The 19,556-nt window shown below is 38.7% G+C and overlaps 2 protein-coding genes across 4 annotated transcripts in view; one reads left to right on the forward strand and one right to left on the reverse strand.

Moving 5' to 3' along the window:
* tpr (translocated promoter region, nuclear basket protein) overlaps positions 1 to 2,042 on the forward strand; it is a 45,344-nt gene extending 43,302 nt beyond the window's left edge. Inside the window, exon 51 of the mRNA XM_002933768.5 lies at positions 1,725 to 2,042. Within this exon, the coding sequence (XP_002933814.3) occupies positions 1,725 to 1,774 (50 nt within the window). The 3' untranslated portion in view covers positions 1,775 to 2,042. The remainder of the gene's footprint in view (positions 1 to 1,724) is intronic.
* Positions 1,833 to 19,556, reverse strand: part of prg4 (proteoglycan 4) — a 43,004-nt gene continuing 25,280 nt past the window's right edge. For 2 of the 3 annotated variants that reach the window (XM_031901070.1, XM_031901069.1), the window contains 9 exons: positions 18,561 to 18,656; positions 17,668 to 17,796; positions 11,076 to 17,117; positions 8,782 to 8,862; positions 7,887 to 8,023; positions 6,200 to 6,356; positions 5,868 to 6,059; positions 3,891 to 4,016; positions 1,833 to 2,002 (listed from right to left, as the gene is read on the reverse strand). In XM_031901070.1, coding sequence (XP_031756930.1) covers positions 1,902 to 2,002; positions 3,891 to 4,016; positions 5,868 to 6,059; positions 6,200 to 6,356; positions 7,887 to 8,023; positions 8,782 to 8,862; positions 11,076 to 17,117; positions 17,668 to 17,796; positions 18,561 to 18,656 — 7,061 coding nt within the window. In that variant the 3' untranslated portion in view covers positions 1,833 to 1,901. The remainder of the gene's footprint in view (positions 2,003 to 3,890; positions 4,017 to 5,867; positions 6,060 to 6,199; positions 6,357 to 7,886; positions 8,024 to 8,781; positions 8,863 to 11,075; positions 17,118 to 17,667; positions 17,797 to 18,560; positions 18,657 to 19,556) is intronic. The other variant, XM_031901071.1, reaches the window with a different exon arrangement.

A 19,556-nucleotide genomic window follows, 5' to 3' on the forward strand; every position in this document is an offset into this window, starting at 1 on the left:
TGTATTTGAGCACAATCCTACTAGGTAGAATTGGCTTGGCTTATTTGTTGGCAATTTGTTATTGGGTCATATGCCTCAGTATTGTTTAATATAGACGTGGGTGCTACCTAAAGGCCACTACACTGTCCTGGTTGTAGTGTTACAAAACTGCAAGGGTAGAGATGGAGAAAGTTGTGGCCAGAGCAATACTGTATTTTGAAAAATGTGGCAGTCGTTTGAATCATTTTGATCATCCGTTTTTTTCACCGTGGGGCAGCTACAATTTTTTAGTGGAGGTTGGAGGGCCTGGACAAAAATATTTGCTGGGAGGCCCAGGCCCCTTTTGTTATACCACTGTTTTTAGCTTTTGTTTTGTAAATTGTTTTCTAAGTCCCCTGCTGTTGTTACCTCTGAGCACACAGTACCTGTAAACCAGGTTAAATTGAATAAAAGCCAACACAGAGAAATGCCACTTTCAGTGCTAACTTTGCCCAGCCCAAACCGCTACCCTTAATCAAAATTCTCAAAATAGAATGGTTCTCTGAAATCACTGGCATTTTACTTGTTATAAGTTTCTATATGGGTATGGGACCAGTTATGCAGAATGTGCGGGATGTGGGGTTTTCTGGATAAGAAGTCTATCTGTAATTTGGATCTCCTTCCTTAAGTCTTCTGACAAATCTTTTAAACAATAATTAAATCAAATAATGTTTTGCCTCCAATAAGGATCAATTATATCTTGGTTAGGATCAAGCACAAGGTACTGTTTTTTATTACAGACAAAAAGGAAATCTTTTTTTAAGAATTGTTTCCTTATAATGTCCTTCTGCTAATTTGAAACTTTTCATATAATTGGTTTCTTGCATTATCAGTGCCCAAAGATTCTAGCAGCATTGTGAACTGCACATGATCTGAGTCCATGGCCAACAGAGTAGCACTGATCGCTGGTCAAGTGGATTGCCTTCGTGACTAAGGCTGATGCCAGATGTGGCATATTCTTGGCAAGCTGAAAAACTCTTGCAGAGAATCAGTTGTAATCTGCTGTAAATATGTGTCTGGATCTGGAAACACCGAGTCCACCTGCGTGCAGACAAACACAGCACATTTGTGCCTGGAAATGCTCGAGTATGTGGTTGCAAACAATTGTGCTGCATGTGGCTGCACCCAGGCGGATTCAGTGCTTCCAGATCCACCCACAGTGTAAAGATTTTTACAGCAGAGGGGCTTATCCTCGGGAAGGATTTTTTCTATTTGCAGAGAATGCGCCACGTCTGGCATCAGCCTAAGATTGACCTAGGGCCTGAGTTTAAGATTCAAGATTTGAGTAACCCAGGTAATATGTAGGAGTTAAATTACAGACAATTCACTCAAGCTTGTTAAAGAAACTAAAAATTTATTCAATACAATATTGATGAGGGAAAAAGCACCAGTGCATTCCTTGGTGTTTTATTCATTTTTATAAATAGACAAACATGCAATTCTGCTCATTCTGCTAAGGTGCCTGTATATTCACTGGCATGGCTGCATCCCTGTTGTATGCAAGTTTTACAGAGTAAATAGATGCCCCCCGTGACATTGCATTACATACATAAGTCATTGCTTTCATTGGACCCCTCAAAAAAGGGGGGTTCCTGCATTTAGATCTTTCCAGGAACTGGTAGGCCTGGTACTCTCCCTGTATATTCATGCGGTTGAACTATGAGTTACCAGGCAATATTAATTTGGGGATTTTTGTTTTTTTCCAGGTGGATCTGATTTTAGGGGAAGAGGCGGAATAAACCGAAGTAACATTTAAGAGAACTGCATATTTTCTGCATTTGTGAATAATTAGGTTGTTCTTTTGTTTTTAGATTGATCGTAAAGTTTAAGCGTTTTTTCTAAGCGAAAATTAAATTCTTTATTATTAAATCGTTTTCTTTGTCTCATTCTTTGCACTTGTACCAGTCTTTCGATATCTTCTGTTCAGAGTTGGGCGGTGGCTTGATTGCAACTTTACTGCTCATGTTTATGTTGTAATATTTCTCTGGAATAAAGTAAAATGGCTCATCAGAATAAATGGCACACTGCAAATTATACACATTTCTGGGTTATTTAAATACTTGTTTCAACAAATTCAGGTCAAATATTACATGCACAAATATCAATTGGTCATTTTTTAATTTTTAATTATTTTACTTTCTCTTCTGCCTCTTTCCAGTTTTCAAATAGGGGTCACTGACCCCATCAGCCAAAAGCTATTGCTCGGTGAGGCTTCAGTGTTTTCATTATTGTTACTTTTCACTTATCTTTCTATTCAGTCCCTTTCTCCTATTCATATACCAGTCTCTCATTCAACCCACTCCCTGGTTGCTTAGGTTCTTTTGTAGTTTTGAAAAGTTACTGATCAAAAAGTGAAAAATAAAATAACTAAATAATAAAATGAAGACTAATTGCAAATAGCTAAATGTATATAGAGTTATAGATCCTCCACTGCTGTTTTACAGATAAATGGACCAACATTCCACTTTATCTCTGAGTTTTGATTTTGAAAATAGGTCAGATTCCAAGCAATGTGTTCATTTCCTATAACTCTCTTGCTGAAAGCTGTACTGAGAATTTGTAGAATTTGCAAATGTCGTTTCCTGGGGTGAGATTGTCAGGTGTCCGACCCATGTAACTGACATGTAGCTGCATACCAAGACATGCGTGTCACTAGAGGAGTATAAATTACGGAAGTGCATAGCTGACATGTCAGTACCAACTAACCAAATGCACCTTTTTAATTTAATTTTTTAAAGTCTATGTAGACTTGTAGGTACAGTAACTGACTTTTCTTGGGAGAGATTAACTACTCCCCAGAAGTAAGCTGTATCACAAGGCGGATATAATTAACTGAATATTCTAGTTCCTTGGATGAAGTAGAGATAAAAACACCAGATAGTAAAGTAGCCGACAAGCAGAGATTGCATAGCTCAGCGTTAGTTAGTCAGCTGGTTTGTGGGGGCTGCCTGGGGGCCAACGTATAATGCACAGAGGGATTTGGACTATTTGTACAATACGGTTTTATTTGCACAATTTGGATTGCCATACCCGAAGTCTACTTAATAATTTGAATGTGAAATAAACCCATCCAATAAGGATTCATTATTTGATTAAAATGGAGACTATCTGGCTTTTTTTTTTTTTTTTTCTTATTTCTGCTTTATCCAAGGATTTAGGGTTTGAGTTACTGTATTTGGCTTTTGATACAGGTTACGTTGGGTGAGGAGGTTTGAGATTAATGCACCGGGAGTTTACTTTTTTTGCACTTCCCCACAGAAAAATGTTCAAGCCTTGCTCCTCTCCTTATAAACTGTGCCAGTGGGGAACCCCCTCCTGGCAGTTGAAAAACCTTGAAAAGAGTGTTGATAAATCTGCCTTATACCATTTACTAAATGTCAGAATTTTTTTTTTTTTCCCCCCAATTCGGATTTTTAGCGCTACTAGTTGTGGGAAAAAAAGTTGCAGGTTTTCCCAGATATACTCTGTTTCAAAATGGCTAAAAATCTGAATCTGACATCTCGTCCGCTAAAACTTGCTGGGATCATGTACAAGTCAATGGCAGATGTCCTTTCCCAGGAGGATCCTTGTTTTTGCTTCAAAACTTCAAAGGTTTCAAATTTCTAATGCTGATTATTTTGTGTAACAATTCAAAAAAAGTCGGTTTTGATGCGACGAGTCAAAAAATTCTGAATTTTTCAATTCAGACTTTTTAGTAAAATGTAAGACATTTGTGAAAACGAGTTTGAGTTTTAGTTCGTTTTAGTAAATCTGCCCCATGTGTTTTGATGGCTTATATATTATGCAGTCATCCCCCCAGTATCCTTTAATTACAGAAAAGACAATCCTTCATTAAGTATATAATATAATTCAGTCTAAATAATGAGACCTACCTTTGGAAAACACAAAATAATCAAACCCATCTTGCTTTTGCGAATTTGGCAAGGATATTGCAGAAACAATGTTATTTGGGATGCCCCTCCATGTTGATCGAATTGAAATCTCTTGGTGAAGAACACCTGGGTAAATGGGAAAAAAAAAAAAAATACTTGCTGTAAATATTGGCAGCTTTACTGGTTAAATGTGCATTAAAGAGGCAGTAGCCCCTTGTTCAACACGAGTGCAGTGAGTAGGGCTTGTACTGAACATACTCTTTGTCTATAGTTTTAAAGTTTAAGTTAAAAATCTATGGTATTTGTTGAGCTAAACAGGGAAACTGAAGCTACTCCATGTTTCTACCTTACAAGGTAGATAATTATATTCCCAGTGCACAGCTCTTCCTGCGTAATGGGCTGCTGCTTAGTATATACACAAACACCGATTGTTGACAGCAGTACTACAGAGGTAACAGGCATAGGAAGGGGTGTGTAGCACCCACTGCTCACTTTATGCGGGGCAACAAGTTACTAGTAGCAGTATCGCCTTGAAGGCAGGTGTAAGTGTTTTTGCAAACAACAGATCCTAGAACACAAGAGGGCTCTAATCTTTTATTGGAATGCCTTGATCCTATGGATCCGCAGAGCTGTATTTGAGACTTATTGTTAACCTAAGGGAAGGTAGGCTGCAATTTGTTTTTAGTGTCAGTAGTATGTTCGCAACCGCCCCATCTTGTTTTCTAATTTTGTTTTGTCTTATTTCATCCCCTTCTGTTTAAACAATTATGTGAAAGGAGCGACTCCGATTCCCAGTAGAATGCTCTTTGGCAATTGCCACTTTGAATGACTGCTTCCTGGTACCCTGCTGCCACCTGGCCAGGACTAATAGATCATAGAATATATAATCATCATGATTGGGCAAGTTAGCCTGGTAACTACTCTGCGGAGGAGTCTAAGTAGTGAATCGGCTAATGAGTCCAAGCATGTCCAGGTAACACTGGTCTATCATCTCCATCCCAAATTATCCATTACTTTAATAAATAAACTTTAATTCCAGGATTGTTTTGACCAAAAACAAGATCATGTAGATTCTACTGCACTTCATAAACTAAATTAGATGCAGTCTGAGCCTCGTAAATGGTATTTCACTAGCTTTACATTTCATCATTTGTAAAGGTGGCCGATAAGATTCTTTTTTGTTTTGTTTTTTTGGATTGTCAATGAGCGGATCTTTCCACCAATATGTCCATTACAACAACCTACTACAAACACCCAGGTACCTCATTGCAGCAAAATACTACTTGCATTTAAAGGAGAACTAAACCATAAAAACAATTCTGGCTAGAAATGCCATATTTTATATACTGAACTTACTGCACCAGCCTAAAAGTTCAGCATCTCTATAACAGTAATGATCCTGGCCTTCAAAGTTGCCACAGGAGCTCCCCATCTTGGATTTTGTTTGAAGTGTCAGTGACACTGTACATGCTCAGTGGGCTCACAAATAATGCCTATAATATAAACAGATGCTACAGGGCTGACTATTACATTCTGATTCAAATAGCACTGGTTCTAAGCTGCTGTATTATTGTGAATCTGAATTAATTACTAATCAGCTTTATATTGTGACATTTCTATTCTATAGATACAGTATATTGTGACATTTCTATTCTATAGATACAGTATATTGTGCCATTTCTATTCTATAGATACAGTATATTGTGCCATTTCTATTCTATATATACAGTATATTGTGCCATTTCTATTCTATAGATACAGTATATTGTGCCATTTCTATTCTATATATACAGTATATTGTGCCATTTCTATTCTATATATACAGTATATTGTGCCATTTCTATTCTATAGATACAGTATATTGTGACCTAATTTGTGGCATTTCCTTTACCCAGTTCTTTAATCTTTAGTTCTCCTTTAAATCACATCTGCACAAAGCAATACACTTGGCATGTAGCTCATAACCCAGAATGATACCTAATGGCTCCTGTTTGATGGTTATTATGGTTCTCTGGATCTTTCTCTGCTGTTTCACTACATCTCTCGGATAGCGGTACTTCACTGTTTGAATATTGTGAGAATAGATTGGGTATTGCACATTCGGCTGCTTTTTTTTCGTGCATCTCTTCGATTGTTCTTGCCGAAATGTGTATTTCTGAACGTTTCCACCTGCAATATTATTGTTATACAGGTTAAACAGTACAATCTCTCAGACTATAGTGTAACGTTACCATTTACCCTAAACCCACACCAGCCTGAAGCCTTTTATCTCTTTTATCCCTGTTTTTATATGCAGAATGCCAACGTACCTCCTTTGAAGAAGTAAACGGACTCTGGTCTTGTTTTGAATCCAGCCACAGATAGGACTGATGTTATTTTACCTTTCAGACCACCAAATCCTTTAATGATTTCTTTGGGATATCCCTTGTCCATGACATCATTGGTGAAACGCCAATAACGGGGACCCTGTAACAAAACAAGGACTAATTAGCATGTATGTAATAATGTTTTGTAAAAAGTTCTCTGAACCAAAACGCAAAATACTGGTACGGGATGCCCTGTCCAAAAACCCTTAATCCAGAATGCCCTGAATTACTGAAAGGCCATCTCCAATGTTTTCTGTAACAGTGCCTTAAACTGGATGGCAACACAATCCTGTTTGGTTTATTTCTTGATTTAAAATTATTTTTAGCAGGCTTATGGTATGGAGATCCCAATTACAGAAAACCCTAGGTGCATTCTGGATAATAGATCCTATACCCGTAGTCAGTGTTTCCAGCATACCAAGGAAAACCCCAGTGGGCCGCCACTTCAGGTCCATGCAGCAGGTATTTTTGTAGTGGCTTTTGCGGTGATTGGTTGGGAGGCATCAACAGCAGTGGTAAAGGGAGGGGTGGCAGGTGGGGGCAGGGCCCTGGAGGTGAGTTACTCTGGTGGGCCCTTGGGTCTCCAGGCTGACACTGGGTGCTACCATAACAATCTGCTGCAATGCTGTGCAGAGACTGTTTTAAGAATGCTTTTTCTTTTCTGAAACCCAACATTGGCTATATTTCGTAAAGCAAACCCGACGGTCTGATAGACTGAGTTGGCAATGAGATTGAATGGAACTTTTTAGCTTTGATGCAGGATGGTTTTCCTGGTTTCATATCTAACAACAATAATAATGCATATTCTGCAGCGCTATACAACTAATGAGTGTATGCACTGAACATGCAGGTTACACACAAAAATACAACCAACAGAAGGGATAATGAGGGTCCTGTTCCATAAAGCTCCCAGCCAGGGCTGACACTATGGGGCTGATTTACTTACCCACGAACGGGTCGAATGGAGTCCGATTGCGTTTTTTTCGTAATGATCGGTACTTTGCGATTTTTTCGTATGTTTTGCGATTTTTTCGAATTCTTTACGAATTTTTCGGATCCAATACGATTTTTGCGTAAAAACGCGAGTTTTCCTATCCATTACGAAAGTTGCGTAAAAAGTTGCGCATTTTGCGTAGCGTTAAAACTTAAGCGAAAAGTTGCGCATTTTTCGTAGCGTTAAGTTTTAACGCTACGAAAAATGCGCAACTTTTCGCGTAAGTTTTAACGCTACGAAAAATGCGCAACTTTTTACACAACTTTCGTAATGGATACGAAAAACTCGCGTTTTTACGCAAAAATCGTATTGGTAACGAAAAATTCGTACAGAATCCGAAAAAATCGCAAAACATACGAAAAAGTCGCAAAATGTTCGTTTTCAAGTCGGAACTTTTCCAATTCGGGTCGGATTCGTGGGTTAGTAAATCAGCCCCTATGGGTGTTTGATCTTTCTAACCCGCACCAGTGCTTCTCACCGCTCCCTCCCCTGTAATGTCGCTATGCATGCACATGCTTGTTTGCGCGTGGATGGGGGGAGGGGGGGGGCAGGCGGGTTGACTAGGGCACCCGGCTGATATGTCCCACCCCTGCTTACATCTAAAATACGTAAAATCAATCTAAACTATATTTGCACCTTGAAAAAGAATGTTTTCCCAGCACAGTTGCATCGTGTAAACACTGTGTCAATGGGGGAAGGGATTCCCCACACATCACTGATTTTCCTTGCTTGTCTCACCGCTCCTCCCTGGTTCAGTGTCCAGAAATAATGACCTGAAATGATCCCAAAAACAGACTTTTACTTACTGAACCCTAATAAACCATCTTTAATACCCAGCTGCCTCAGAGGTTGCTTTGGTATCCTATACAGGTATGAGATCAGTTATCGGGAAACCTGTTATCCAGAAAGCTCCGAATTATGGAATCTCCCATAGACTCCGTTATAAGCAAATAATTCTAATTTTTGACACTATTTCTTTTCTGTAGTAATAAAACAGTACCTTGTATTTGATCCTACCTAAGATATAATTAATTCAAATTATTGGAGGCAAAACAATTTACTGTATAAATTATTTTTTAGTAGACTAAGGGTCCTTTAGATCCTAAAGATCCTTTATCTGGAAAACCCCAGGTCCCAAGCATTCTGGATAATAGATTGCATACCTGTACTATGAAAATCTCTATTTCTAGTCATAATAGATGTTTTTTTTTGTTGGTAGATTTTATACCATAAAGGAGTTCTTTTGACCACCACTATAATTTGTGGGTCCAAAGTTTAAATCATCGCAGGATGGTATTGTGCGGATACTTCAGCTGTTTCCTTAGAAGCAGGGCATTGGTTTTAGTAAAAGGGATAACTGTATGGACGTCAGTGAGTAAGGGACATCATTTGGTAACTTCTCAAAGTAATTGTCTAATCTAATAACATTGTCATGAATTACAGTTTTTTAGTTCAATGCTGGTTTATGTTCCTCAAACACCCTAGTGTTAATTCATGTGAATATGGCCCTGCAAAAAGTGGAGAATCTTACCTCTAAAAACTACCATGGAGCCATTTTGCAGTGTTGTCATTCCATCCGCAGGTTGGCCATTGCATAAATTCATCTGGGGATCTAAAGCAAAGCAATTACTGTTAGCAGTTCTGTGTATGGGTCTAGGCATTGTAGAGGTGTAAGATCGTCCATCTCTTTGCTCAAGGAGTAGGTTGTCGGTGTAAGATGGACACATTGTATGTCATGGATAGGAGAGTTTTTGACCTAGAGCTGATATGAACTACAATATTTACATCCTTCACAGAGTTTTGATTTAAGGATAAGTAAGCCTTTTACCATAAAAGCCCCTAATAATATGCTATAAGGCCCCCAAAATAAAAATAACAGCCTTTCTCCCTGCACTCAGCTTCATGTAGATTCTGTTTCACAAGCAGCTCAACTTCAGCTACTTTCTAGTCTAGAGTGAAGCTCTCCTCTCTCTCTCTCTCTAACTGTGAAGATGTTTAAAGAAGTGACTAGAGAAGGGGAAAAAAGGGGGCAGAGCTTTATGCTAGACTAGGAAGTAGCTGAGAGAGCTGACATTGAGCTGCTTGTGATATAAAATCTACGTGAAACTGAGCGCAGTGAGAAAGGTATGTTAATCTGGGGCTGTATAAAGTCATTTTAGAGATTAAAAATTAGTTTTACTTATTCTTTAAATGGCTCCTATCACAATGAAACTGCTTCCCCCACCAGAGGTTTGGGCTAATAGAGCCTGCCACTCCGGGTGGGTGAGACAATAGTTTTCTTTTTAAAAATAAAAACAGCCCCCACCGGTGCTAGGCGTAACATGGCCAGGGAGCTAGCGCTGTAGGGGGCTTTTTACTCAAAAAAATTGTGGTTTTCCCCAACCAGAGTGCCGGCTCTATTAATTCCTTACATGTCAGGGAATTCTAGGTATTATAGTTTAGGCTGATGGCCCACGGAGTGAGTTAGTCACCTGCAAGAGATCGACTGCTACTGCGGGCGACTAACCGCTCATGCAGGCAACTTCGTGTGACTTTGGAAAGGCGATGCGTAGGCCATAGCCCGTGGGCCAATAGAATGTGATGTAAGTGATGCTGGAGGGTTGTGTGGCCCCTGCTGGGTTTGCTAATGACTTTATATTTGCACCAATCAGAAAACCAAATTTTATTTCTGGACAGACTGGGAAAAACTCTAGCCAGAGAAATAGTCAGATAATTAAGCCAAAATAACAGTCAGTTTGTTCAGTTCAGTTGATTAAGTATAATCTTGTTTCAGTATTAGGGAAGCATCAAATTGGTTTGTGGTTCTTTTGGGTACAGACTTCCTAACAGAATATCCTTTGAGCAAGAATTTGAGATGCAAGAAAGAGGGAAATTCCAGTATTACGCAAATGACAGGCTTGGCTTTCTGTACAAGCTGTAATATAAAAGCAGTTGAAAATATCGATGGAAACTGGATGAATGGCTATTCATGAATATGGCCACCTCTCCATTGTTCCATTCATTAACTAGCAGCCAGCTCTGACAGGAAGTGAAAAGCAACGGTGGCTGAGTTTATTATCATTGTCTGCCTTTCAATTAAATGTTAGGGATACTAAACTGGGAAAACATATGAAAAACATTAGTTTGCCAGAAGTGTTAGAACTTTGCAAACTTTAAGAATAGAAGCCCCTTACCCCTATTGTACTTTGTGGTTACAACTTAATGGGCTAAATTCAGTTTGAAGGTTCTACTGACGATGCCTGCAGCTTTCTTGTGTTGCCCAGGGGCCCTTCTCTGTATCTGACATGCAAATATTAAGCACGCATCTAGTTAGTATGGCTTTGGTAGAGTAGTAAGAAGTTGTTAATTGCTACCTCAACCGACAGCCATACGATTATTACCCCCAAGAACTTCTACTTCCACTGGTATTAGCTGACCCTGGGCCAGTGCTCCTTTTATCAGCAAACTGCCCAGCTTCCAGCAAACACCACAGATTAATCTTCTTCTTCGCTGCCCCAGGGCAGATGCATGTGCAGTAAATGTGAGTAATAAAAAGGTCTCTTGTTAAAGTGCAGTTTTTTACTCTGCAAGGAAAGAAGGAACAAGAAGAGCAATGCTCCGTGGTGCTTGCTGAGAAGAACCCTGGGCCAGGCCAGTTTTCTGTTTACAGGAGCAGTGGCCAGGTATTAGGTAAGTTACTGGGGGGTCCCGAACTTTTGGCACCCCCCACCCTCCTTTTTCCTCCTCAGGGCATGTTTTTCACTCAGATCAAATGCATTTGTCAACATATTTTGCTATAATCACAAAGCTGATACACAGAACCGTAATTTAAAAGAAGATACTTACCAAGTGGACTTCTGATTTTCTTAAGAAGCAATATCCATGCTGCTGATTTATTTGTTTTATGAGATGGAAATAGTGTTAAATTCCTCGTTGGAGTCAAATGCATCTTCCTGTTGATCTCTTCTACAATCTGAATGATTGTTTTTGGGGGCAGCGGTTTTTTATTTGGCTGAGCCACTCTGGGTGTTGTTGTGTATGCTGTTGTGTGTTTTGTTGGAATCTCACTAGGGTTTTGTGAAGGCAGCTTTGTTTCTGAAGAAGGGGTACTTACACTTGTAGTAAAGTTTGGATGTATCTCCATACATATTTCCCTTATGCTCTGGAGGTCACTCTCTGATATCCCTAGTTTGTTTTCCTTATCCAACAACATCTCACAGATACCGTATTGGTCAAGTGAAAGAGGAGGGTTGGGGTTATATTTATTTTCCATCTGTTCAACAGAAATTGCCTTCACAGTAGTTGGACTTCCAGTTGTTTCTCTAAGATCTTTTATAGTATTTGGTGTTGATTTAGTAGTAGTTTCCATTATTTCAATATTTATTGCTTTTGTTGGTAAACTAGTGGTAGTTCCATTTGCCATTGATTCATCTCTTGGCGTAACATTTGAGATGCTACTAGGATCACTTTCTGGCACAGTTGGCCTCTGTTCCAAATCAGATTTTACTGTACTGTTGGAAAATGAAGAAACTGAAGGAATTTTAGTCTGTTGTTCTGTGATTACTTGCTTAGTAGTTACATCTTTGGTAGTGTGTTCTTGTTGGTTTTCTGATGATGTAGTTGTGGCTTGCTGAGAAGCTACATTCACTTGTGTTGTTGTGGAAACACTTTCCATTGGTTGTGTAGTTGGCGTGGTGGTTGCTGTCTCCTTAAGATCTGCATATGTTCTGTTGCCAGATGTATTCGCATCAGTGAGTTCTGGTTTTAAAGTTGTTAAATCTTCAGTTTGCTGTCCAACAGTTGGAGATGAAAGTCTGTTTGTCCCTTCTGTACTTGTACTATTCTCTTTACTTTCCCCTGCATTGCTAGATGGGACCCAATCAATAGTCTGTGTTGTAAAAAACACAGTGCTTTGCCCAGACGAAGCATCCTTTTGTTCAGATGGCTTATGTGTGCTATATTCTACATTGCTTGTTTGATTAGGGGTATCATATATATTTCTAATTGTACTAGAAGATGGCTCGTTTGTATGGCTGGTAGAGATAGTGGATTTTAGCATGGAACTGGTAGATGTCTGCAATCCTTCAGAATTTGTTGTATAGCTATTAGCATTAGATTTATTATCTGGTGTGCTTTGTTCCTGGAGAGTGGTCAATGTATTCACTGAAAAACCAAAAGAAGGTGTAAGTAAATTATTTGTAGATGTATTTTCTTCAAGGCTAGTATTTACTTCCTTTGTGCTACTGCTTAATTTGGGGAATGTTTCTGTTGTGCTTTCAGGAGTATTTATAGTATATTGACTGCTCAGTCTAGTTAAAGCTGTGGATTGTGTAGCTGAGGCGTTTGTTAAAGGTACCCTTGATCCAGATGTAATGCCTGAAACACTAGCATGCTTTGGACCTGACTCTGGTAGCTGAGTTACTGGAGACTCTGATTTAGTTACAGGTAGGGACACACTGCTTGGGTCAGTGCTAATGGGAGTATTAAGTGAATGATCTGTCTGCACGCTACTTGGGGGGTAAGATTCTGTGCTCACATTACTCATAGCTATATCCATTTTATTTGGTTCAGATGTTGTTAAAGCTGCAAACTGAGTCGTAGACTGCCTTGCAGACTCATTAAGGTATAATGAAGAACTGGTCGTAAATACAGATTTATCTCTAGCACTCCCATCCCTCTCCCCTGTAGATTCAGTAGACTGTTGATTATTTAAGTACTGGGTTACTAGATTAGTAAGTGTTTGCACTCTACTGCTGTCTTTTGTATTCACAGTTGTTGTCTCTAAATCTGCCTTCAAAGAGCTACTGTCTTCAGTGTATCCTTTGGTTGTTTCTATGGTTGGTGACATTGTTTTACCTCCCTTGTCATCAGTGAACAAAGATGACAACATATTGCCTCTAGTTGTCTCATTAGTTGTTATACTACTGACTAAAACTGTAGTCAGAGATTTTTCCGTACTCAGAGTTTTCTCTAGTAATGTAGGTACATAGTTTACAGTACTGTTGGTCATTATGTGATGCTCTTTTGAAATTATCGTGGATGTTTCTGGACTTTTCTGATCTGTATTCATGTTGGATGAATAATCTGTAAGTGTTCCTGGTACAGAAGTAGCTGGTGAAAGTGTATGTGAAGAAGAACTTGTTTCATTAGTAACTGAAGGTCTCTCTTGATCACCTTCTTTATATATTGAAGTGAGAGTTATGGGCTCTGTGTAACTTGCACTGCTTTGTGTAGTGAACTCACTCACAGGTGATGTTTGCCCTTCGTGTGATGCTTCAGTGACAGCCCTGGTTTGTTCCACAGAAGCAGTAATTGAGCTAAAAGAATCAAGCATTGTCTCCTTGCTGGCACTTGAACTTATTGTTTCGCTTGTGCTGGTTGTCCTTATTTTAGATGGTTCTGCACTTACTCCTGCTGTTAAATAAGGCATTTGAGAAGCTGTTAAACCAAATGTGAAACTGTTTCCAGTCTCAGTTGTAACAAACAATTGTCCTTCACTCATATCTTTTGTCACTGAAGCACTTGCTGATCTATTTAAGCTTTGTCGGCCTGGGGTCTCTAGAGTTGTCCCTGTATTTAGTGTTCTCTCTGCTCCTGTTACAGTTTCAAAGTGTTTCTCAAAGCCATGGCTGGTCTCTAAATTAGGTACTGTCTCATTTATTTTATCAATATCTTTATTGGTTTCCCCAGTCACAATTATTGGACTTGTGCCGGGGATTCCATCTTCAGCAATAGTTGTGAAACGTTTTTGGGGAAAGTTGGTCGGGAATGATTGATCTATACTCTCTTCATCTATGGATTTTAAATTCGCTGTTGAAACAATAGATATTGTTTTTGTACTTGTGTGTGTTTTTACAACCACTGCAGGGGTTTCTGTGGTTTCAGGTACACTTATAGTTTGCCTGAAATTACTTGTGAGTGCTCCTTCAGTAACCACATCACTTGGTTTGGTACCTTGTGTAATTTGATCATTTTTATCTCTAGTGACCAGTTCTGTACTTGATGGCAAAGTATTAATCATTTCAGTTTGTACATCTGTTTTAGAATATGTTCTTGGTTTTTCAGACATATCGCTAGAAATAGAGGCTGCTGGTGATAGGTCTATTTTTTGCTCTTCAGTAGTTACAATGAATTGTTTTATAGTCATAGCTGGAGAAGTACTTATTCTAAAGGGTGCAGAACTTTCTGTTATTTCTAATGGTATCTGGGTGGCTTCAGTTACGCTTATCATTGGCCTCTCATCTGGACTTTTATTTATTGTGCTTGATTTTTCTTGACCACCTGTTGTTGTTTCTTTAGTTTCTACATTGGGATTTGTACTATGCTCTGTCAAGACATCAACTTTGGAATCACCAGTATGTTGGTTTGTTGTGTGAATATTAGGGGTTGTATCTAATATTTTAAGACTAGATAAGTCTCTTGTACCTGAATCCATTGTTACTGATAGTGAAGTGTTAATAGGGAGCTGTGCAGTTCCAGTTATGCTAAGGTTTTGCATTCCAGCTTGAGTAGTTTGACCTGGAGCCAGTGTTGATAAAATGTTTGCACCTAAGGTATTTGTTTCTGAAGTAACAATATTGGAGCTTGAGCTGGAATCTGGGGCAGCAGAACTAATATCTGTAACAGATACAACATGATCTGCAATAGTATCACCAGTAGAACTCTGTGTGAGTTCCTCAGGCTGTGGAGCTTTGTGTGTTCGGTCTGTTTGCTGCCATTGTGTGGGTTCCACAAATGCTATATCTGGTGTTTTGGGGCTAAACGTTCCCTCAGTGTTTCTCTCATTTGGAACTGTCTTTAGCATATCTGTAAGACTTTGTGCTTCTGGGGTGTGTAACATATCTTTCTCACTTGTAGCCCCTTTGATTAAAGTTTCATGTCCTACATGTACTGTAACTGTGGGACTTAAGAAATCATTTGTATTTAATTTATCAGTAATGATCATGGTAGAAGCATCTGTGGGGGCTTCACTACTCTTTGTATCTAACAAAAGACTATATCCTTTATCTGCATCTTCATTTAAAACTGTTGATAAAAGTTCTTCTCTAAGAACTGGCAAACTTTCATCATTGTGTCCTTCCTTAGTCAGAGTAGATTGTTCTGTGCTCTGTGTAGAGGTTGGGCTGTTACCAAATGTGTTTCTAGTGTCAGTGTCTGGCACAGTAACTTCTGAATAGTCTTTTTGTGGTGTTTGTGTGCTGGCTGGTCTGCTCTCATTTTCTTTTACATTTGGTGACGTGTATATTATAGAGGAGTGCTCTGTTGTACTTGCTAAAATACTTGAGCTGTAACTACTTTGTGTAGGGACTTTAGAATGGACATAATCATTATAACTTGGTGTCAGAATGTCTCCTGTACTTTTATCTAAAGATTCTGTTGCAACAGTGGAGAGCAGCTCTCCATGTAACCCTCTGGACAATGTTGAACTTTGGGATTGGCTTGTGCTAGTTACTTGAGCAGAACTTAAAGATTGAGGTGCATCTACTGTTGGAAAGCTAGACCCAACTAAATGGTCTGGACTGGATTCCACAGTTACAAGAGCCGAGCTGTCTGCAGGAAATTGAGTTGATTTTTTCACAGCTGTCTTTGGGGTTTCATTTGTTGGACTTGTTTGTCCAGATTGAGTTGTCTCAGTAACTGTAATATTCAAAGTATATTCTGTATATAATGGCTCTGTGTGAACACTAGGGCTATGATCAGAATTTTGGACTATAGAGCTAGATACACTAGTGGGTGATACAGGAGTGCTTCTCTCTATGTCTGCAAATTCCCTGGGAACCATTGATGCATTATCTCCATTAGGTTCTCTGTGCAGAACAAAACCAGATATATCATCTGTTACTGTTGAGTCTGTTGTTGATATGCCATTTGATATTTTTGTTGTTTCAGGGTGGCTCACCGATTGACCCAAGTTAGGTGTCTCATTTGTTGAAATTGTTTGTTTACTACTTAGTGTTGTTAAAATTGCTTTTGGCATGTCTGTAACCATGGTTTCAGTGGAAAATGAAGAATTTTTACTTTCAGGAAATTTGGTTGTTAAGCCATTATTGATATTTCCTTCTGTACTAGCAGTTCCCTGTTGTATTTTTATCTCTGTGGGCAACAAAGTAAAATTCTCCATATTCTGTGATGAAACAGTAGGATAAATTAACAATCCATCCTTATTTTCTTCCTTAAATAAGGGTGTGTTTTTATCCACTTCTTCTGTTTTCATTGGTTGTGTAGTATATGGTGTCCAGTTATTTATAGTTGACTTTTCTATAGTTATTCCCGAATGCCCTGTATTTTCTTTCTGATTACCTGCCCTTTCTCCATCAGTAAGTGGGTAAACTAACTCTGTTTTGTCAGTATTTCTATAAAATGAAGTCACTGCATCATTACTAGTTGCAGTCTGCAGTTGCTGTGAAAAACTTCCTACATTTTCAGAAGGATCAGTACTTCTTTCATTTACTTGTCTACTTGTCAAAGAAACAGAAGTTGCATTTGCCTTACTTGTGCTTTCTTCTGTTGGTTGGGCAGGAGTTTCTGTTTGCTTGAAAGGTTCTTTAGAAACTGTTGAAACATCAGTAAAAATGTTCATCCCAGGGGTAGTTCTTAATGAAGGTTCAACTGTAGATAGAGCTTTAGGTGTTTCTGTATTCTTATCTGATGTAATAACAATGTTTTCTGTCCTTGGCATCACTGAAGAGCTAATGGTTCCATCCATTATTGTGCTAAACAAGGTTTCTTTTGGGGAAGAATCGGATAGAGAAGTAGCTGAAGGGGTTGTCTGCAGAAATTCCATTCCACTTCCATCATCTCCAGAACCTTCATCTGCAGGAGTTGGTTCAGGTGTTTGAAGAAAGTCTTTGTCTTTTTTTCTCTTTGGGGGCATTAAAGGCTTTTCATCTAAAAAGCAAACCGTTATTTCAGTGTATGTTTTCTAGACAAGTAAATCTAATAAAGTGAAGTGGAAGCATAATTCATTTTTAACCTTGGTATGAAGATGTTCCACAGAGCTGAGAACCTTCTAATGATGATTGAATACAAATATACAAATAAGGAAAATGTTTTAGTGTTGTCTGTCTCTGCAGGTACAGAAGGTACCGCTCATGTTCATTGGGTGTTTAACTAAATATTATAAATGGGCTCAGCTGCATGGTTAGCACACCCCTAGAATGCTTTGAGGCTATATAGATATGACCATTAGTGGATACTCAGTAAAGCAGATATAGTTTCCCCTTGGCACAGGGAAAATTGGTCATTGGTGCCATAGCTGCTCTGCAACCTCAAGTATATGCCAGAAAATGCAGTTTTTAAAAATAATGAGCAAAAATGTGACTGATATCTCACTAGAAGAATAATGAGCAGCTGAAGCTACACCAGGGTTGATATACCCCTCTGCTAGAACTAACAATACATATTGCCTGTGCCTGAAAAAAACATACTCATCTCTTACCAGGAATCTTTTTCCTATTTTTATTCTTGATATTTTTATTTTTTCCAGACAACAGCGTGGACGTTGATTTGCTTCTGCGATGGGAAGAGGTTGATTGAGAAGAACTTGTGAACTCACTTTCCACTGTTTCTGGTTATAAAAAAAAAAGAAAACACACTGAAGGCAAGTATTATAATATTTTCAGTTTTATTGTATATTTTCAAAATTCAATGGCGTTGCACTAAAAAAAAACTATGTTTGGCTAATGGCAAACCGGCAGAGGAAAAGATGACCTGTGTGCCATTAGCTTTAGGATCACCACACTATGCAAGAAATAGGAGTCTGACTTTTAACAAACAATAGAAATGGCACACATCAAGCCCAGGGTTTTACACACCCAGCCTATAGAACATGTAAGGTTAGCGTTTTGTAGCTTCACTTTTAACTGAACTTCTTTTCTTTTTTGTTTGCATTTGGCTGACTTTTAACACAAAAGAAGTTTATATGATATGTTAGCATCCACAGGTTTATAAAAGACGACATTAAAGGATATAATAGACAGATAGAAAAGATCAGCGCACCAGAGGCCACCCCTTTAGACTAGAGAGACAGAATTTGCATTGTCATTGCTGCTGACGGCACAATGAGAATGAGAATCACAAAAGTGTGCAAGGCATTGTGTGGAATGGAGTCTTAGAGATGACCTGGCTCTTAATACATAGTACAACTGGTATATGCAGTCAGAGGAGGGGAAAAACAATGTACAGATAACTACAAGATGCCCAGAAGAAGATGCTATGACCAGTTATTTACAGATGCAGCAATATAGCATTATAGTACGCTATCTAATATTATGTATAGTTAATTCTCTTTCCAATATATCTTATACAAATGTCTGTTTGTCTCTGTTGTACCTTGTCTCTCTTCCTTTGGATTAAACTTCTTTTTTCTTTTGGTGTCTTTGGGTGAAGGTTTCTTTGAAGGTTTCTTTTTGACTGGTTTTTGTGGTTCTGTAAATAAAGTACATATTATAAATATCTGCAAACTGGCACATAGTACCTTCACTATGGGGCTGATTTACTAAGACACGAATTCGAATTGGAAAAATTCCGATTGGAAAACGAACATTTTGCGACTTTTTCGTATTTTTTGCGTTTTTTTCGGCGTCTTTACGATTTTTGCGAAAAAACGCAAGTTTTTCGTAGCCATTACGACTTGCGCGAAAAAACGCGAGTTTTTTGTAGCCATTCCGAAAGTTGCGCAAAGTCTCGTTTTTTTCGTAGCGTTAAAACTTGCGCGAAAAGTCGCGCCTTTTTCGTAGCGTTAAAACTTAAAAGGCGCGACGTTTCGCGCAAGTTTTAACTCTACGGAAAAATCGCGACTTTGCGCAACTTTCGGAATGGCTACGAAAAACTCGCGTTTTTTCGCAAAAATCGTATTGGTAACGAAAAAGTCGCGATAATTTCCGAAAAAATCGCAAAATACCGATCATTACGAAAAAAACGCAATCGGACGCATTCGGCCCGTTCGTGGGTTAGTAAATGTGCCCCTATGTATTGCACTACATATCTCAGTTACTGGTTATCTGTATTATATACAGTATATATACCAAATACACTGCAACAAGGACAGCAATCCTAGGATTTAAAGAATTGTGAAACATGAACGTGAAAAATGTAAAGGCAAATGGAGAAAGGGTTGTTTATTAATGAACTTTTTTGCCTTTACATTTTTGTTTCACAATTCCTAGGATTGCTGTCCTTGTTCCAGTTTATATTTAATATACACTATATTAAACTGCAAGAGAGTGAACATCTTTCTGCACTATGGGGTGTTACAGCTTAGCAGCACTGGGCTTTACCCCAACCAAATGACTAAGCCTCAAAAATTGTAAAGCATTTTGTTAGAAT

This window comes from Xenopus tropicalis, chromosome 4 (genome assembly GCF_000004195.4).
Source record: "Xenopus tropicalis strain Nigerian chromosome 4, UCB_Xtro_10.0, whole genome shotgun sequence".
NCBI lineage: Eukaryota > Metazoa > Chordata > Amphibia > Anura > Pipidae > Xenopus > Xenopus tropicalis.